Below are 3,496 nucleotides of genomic sequence, written 5' to 3' on the forward strand. Positions count from 1 at the left end.
CTCCTCCATCCTTCCCCTACAATCTACGGAGCAGGTCTGGTAGGATCCCTGGTTCTACCATGCTCATTATGCATGTATGAGAAAGATCATTTACAATCTCAAGGCTCTTCGCTGAAGCTGCAGATTAGTTTTCTTCAAACTTGTTGTGAGGTATCGATTTTTCTTGGTAAGTGAAGATTAGAGATAGAAAACGAAGTATGTTTTGAGCTATGGGTGTTAATGTGGCAGTTGAGCAATTGCACTGGCTTATCAGATTTTGAGGATAATGGGATGCTGATAGTTCTTTGTTGAAAATTATTGCATGAAAAGATAGATGTTGGCATGAAGTCCCTCGTACTGGCACTAATTTTGGCTGTTGTCAGTTTAGTTTAGCGTACAATTTCGTTCAAGCCGGCAGCAGATAGTAATAAGAATGTCAGACAAACATCTGATGGAAGCGCACTTGATGAATACAAAACTTTTGAGTTTGTAGCACAATCAACATACATGCAAAACAACGAATTTACAGAACAATCATATCCCAGACAGCATGGACGACAGGCAGGGACAAGCAAAATAGAGGAGACAGTTATCGTTTTGCCAATCCAAGGTTGCTCTAATTGTCGTGGAGGTTGGGGATGTTGGGATTGACAAATCTTAGCGCTCAGGCGGCAAACCGCAGAACTGCCTTGGACGACTCGTTCTCTTGTAGGGCGACCTCCGGAAGCTGGTTGATCCTTAGTGCAAGTGCGCGCACCTTCCTGTTCACCTCCTGCATGTATATCATCATTGTCAGACATGGGTTATCTAATGGGATGAGACTTGACTTGAGACTTGAGAGTAAGCAAAATTGCCACACAAGATGGAGGAGAGGGATCGAAACTTACATGACTGCACTGCCTCTTCTTTAGTGCCTCACAGATGACGGTACTTGAATGAGTTCCGTTTACCATCGCAGAAAGTCGATCGTCGTTGAGGCCGATCAGTGAATCCAGAACAAGACGCATCGTTTCAGTGTCAAGGGACGCATCAGGTAGCTTGAAGTAACACTGCATCACGGATACGCCCTGCTGATCTGCACACAAATAGACAATGTCCTGTGCCAGCTTCTCCATGAGTCGCTTCTTCATCTCAGGGCTGCATTTCCTGAGTACGTGCTGGAGCAAATAATTGCTGGATGCACCACGTCAAAGGGGTCACAACTCACAACACACAATCTTGAAAGGGTCTCACAACACACAATCTAGAAAGGGCATTATATAAATTGTAGTACCTGTAGGCTCCGACCGCCAAGCCCATGGCATTCTCAATTAGTAGGTCTTCAATATCTCTGAGAAATTTTCCTGAAGCACGCCCATAAAGCTCGATCAAAAACCCTGACACATGCCTTGCATATTCTCTGTTGCTGGTCAAGCACTCGATGCCATGCTCGCATAGAATCTGCAACACATACAGTAGTCATCTGAATCAGAGTCTCGAGAAAAAGAAGGAAAACGGGGCAGGAGGAGGCTTTGATCGCTGCACAGTACCCTTGCCAGTGAGGCTGGCCGTGGTCTCATCTATTATATTGTATGCATCTAGAGGAGATCACTGACTGCAATTTAAACATACCTCGATGGACACGATGTTAAAGAGATGCTTAGTCAATTCCTCTTCTCGGGCGCTGTCCATGAGCCTTTTGTTGAGCAAACTGTTGAGCAGCATCTTTATCAGTAAGGGTTGCTCTGCCACCGTTGTGATCACCGACCTAAGAGAGTTTATCCTGAACATGCACAATCCAGATTAAGCACACAGACACAAAGTTCCAAATCAAAACTACATATGTAGCAGGCAGGCAAATTCTGAGTTTATCCTGAACATGCACAATCCAAATTAAGCACACAAACAAAGAGTTCCAATCAAAACTACATATGCAGCAGTCAGGCAAATTCAGAGTTTATCCTGAACATGCACAACCCAAATTAAGCACACAAACAAAGAGTTCCAAATCAAAACTACATATGCAGCAGTCAGGCAAATTCAGAGTTTATCCTGAACATGCACAACCCAAATTAAGCACACAAACAAAGAGTTCCACATCAAAACTAGATATGCAGCAGTCAGGCAAATTCAGAGTTTATCCTGGACATGCACAATGCAAATGAAGCATACAAACAGAAAGTTCCACATCAAAACTATATATGCAGCAGGCAAATTCTTACCAGTTGTCAAATTCTTCATTGTTTTTTGTTCTCAGCGCAGGGGCCCCCGCCACCCCTTGTACAATTGACTCCAGGTCCTGCCACTTCCCTCTTGAGTTATGAAGTAGCGCGAGGAACACCTTGCTGCCCTCTTTGTCGGCCATCATAGTGCCGATACGTGACCTGACATGGCCGAGCACAATGCGCTGCACTTGGTCGTCCCTTGATTGAAGCAGGCGCACAACTTGTTCAGCTGACAGAGTGGATGTAAGCAGCGGCCTGATGTCCTTCCGATCGACAAGATGCCTTGGAATCGACGAGGTGAAGTTGCTTGGCCTTGGACGGCTCGATGTCGAAGCCGCCCCAATGTCGAGGTGCCGCGGCAGGCGCGATGTCTGGGCCGCGTGCGGGTGCCCCTCCTGCTGCTGCCTCCGCGCCGAGGTCTCCACGAGCGCCATCTGGGCGGAGACCACGGATCCGGTGGGGACGTTGTTGTGGTGATGATGCCCCACCGAGGCAGGGGGCGCGCCGTAGTAGGAATCGCCGCCGCGCGGGCCGTAGTAGGCGTCGCCGCCGCGCGGGCCGTAGTAGACGGCGGCGCCCGGTGGGACCCGTGGGTAGTAGGGGCGGTAATGCCCCGCGTCCGGGACGAACTGGTCTTGCTGAGGGCGCGGCGGAAGGAACTGCTGCTGCTCAGCGGCAAGAGGGACGTGCGGCGAGGGAAGCGAAGCGAAGGCGCCCGCCGGGACGTGCGGCGAGGGAAGCGAAGCGAAGCAGTCGGCGCCCGGCGTGGCGTGCGGCGAGGGAAGCGAAGCGAAGCAGTCGGCGCCCGGCGTGGCGTGCGGCGAGGGAAGCGAAGCGAAGCAGTCGGCGCCCGGCGTGGCGTGCGGCGAGGGAAGCGAAGCCAAGTACTCGGTACCGGGCGGGACGCGCGGCGAGGAAAGGGAAGCCAAGTACTCGGTACCGGGCGGGACGCGCGGCGAGGGGAGCGAAGGGTAGTACCCGAGGCTCGGGGGGAGGAAGGCGTTGGAGGCGGCGACCGGTCGGAGGAACCCGCCACCGCCAGCGACCGCCGCGGGACGCGGGAGGGTGCCCTGCTGGCCGTGCTGCGGCTGCTCCTCGGGCTCGGGCAGGAGGTCGGGGTCGTCGGAGCCGTCCTCCAGCAGAGGCTCAATGCGCGCCGCGAGCATCTCCATGGCGTTGAACTCCTCCATGGTCTCTGATTTGGTAGAGCGGTTGGGGATTTCGGTTATGCGACGGCGGGAGATTATATAGCCGTAGAAACTATTGGCAGGCAGGCAGGCAGGCAGCTCGAGACGGATGTGGGGTTCGCCGTC

The 3,496-nt window shown here is 52.3% G+C and overlaps 1 protein-coding gene across 1 annotated transcript; it reads right to left on the reverse strand.

The window, feature by feature from the left end:
- Window positions 1–881: 881 nt before the first annotated feature.
- Window positions 882–2,698, reverse strand: LOC123493553 (uncharacterized). Its single transcript, XM_045227254.2, has 3 exons — window positions 2,181–2,698; window positions 1,591–1,741; window positions 882–1,419 (listed from the first exon to the last, which is right to left on the reverse strand). Exons 1-3 carry the CDS (start codon window positions 2,615–2,617, stop codon window positions 1,183–1,185), a joined length of 825 nt encoding a protein of 274 aa, XP_045083189.1. The 5' UTR covers window positions 2,618–2,698; the 3' UTR covers window positions 882–1,182.
- Window positions 2,699–3,496: the final 798 nt, after the last annotated feature.

This window comes from Aegilops tauschii, chromosome 4 (assembly GCF_002575655.3).
Source record: "Aegilops tauschii subsp. strangulata cultivar AL8/78 chromosome 4, Aet v6.0, whole genome shotgun sequence".
Lineage (NCBI taxonomy): Eukaryota > Viridiplantae > Streptophyta > Magnoliopsida > Poales > Poaceae > Aegilops > Aegilops tauschii.

Coding starts and splice junctions, on each gene's coding strand:
- LOC123493553 (XM_045227254.2), bottom strand. CDS start 2,617: ATGGCGCTCGTGGAGACCTCGGCGCGGAGGCAGCAGCAGGAGGGGCAC. Junction 1,742..2,180: donor AATGAAGAATTTGACAACTG/GTAAGAATTTGC, acceptor GTGCATGTTCAG/GATAAACTCTCTTAGGTCGG. Junction 1,420..1,590: donor TTAACATCGTGTCCATCGAG/GTATGTTTAAAT, acceptor TATGTGTTGCAG/ATTCTATGCGAGCATGGCAT.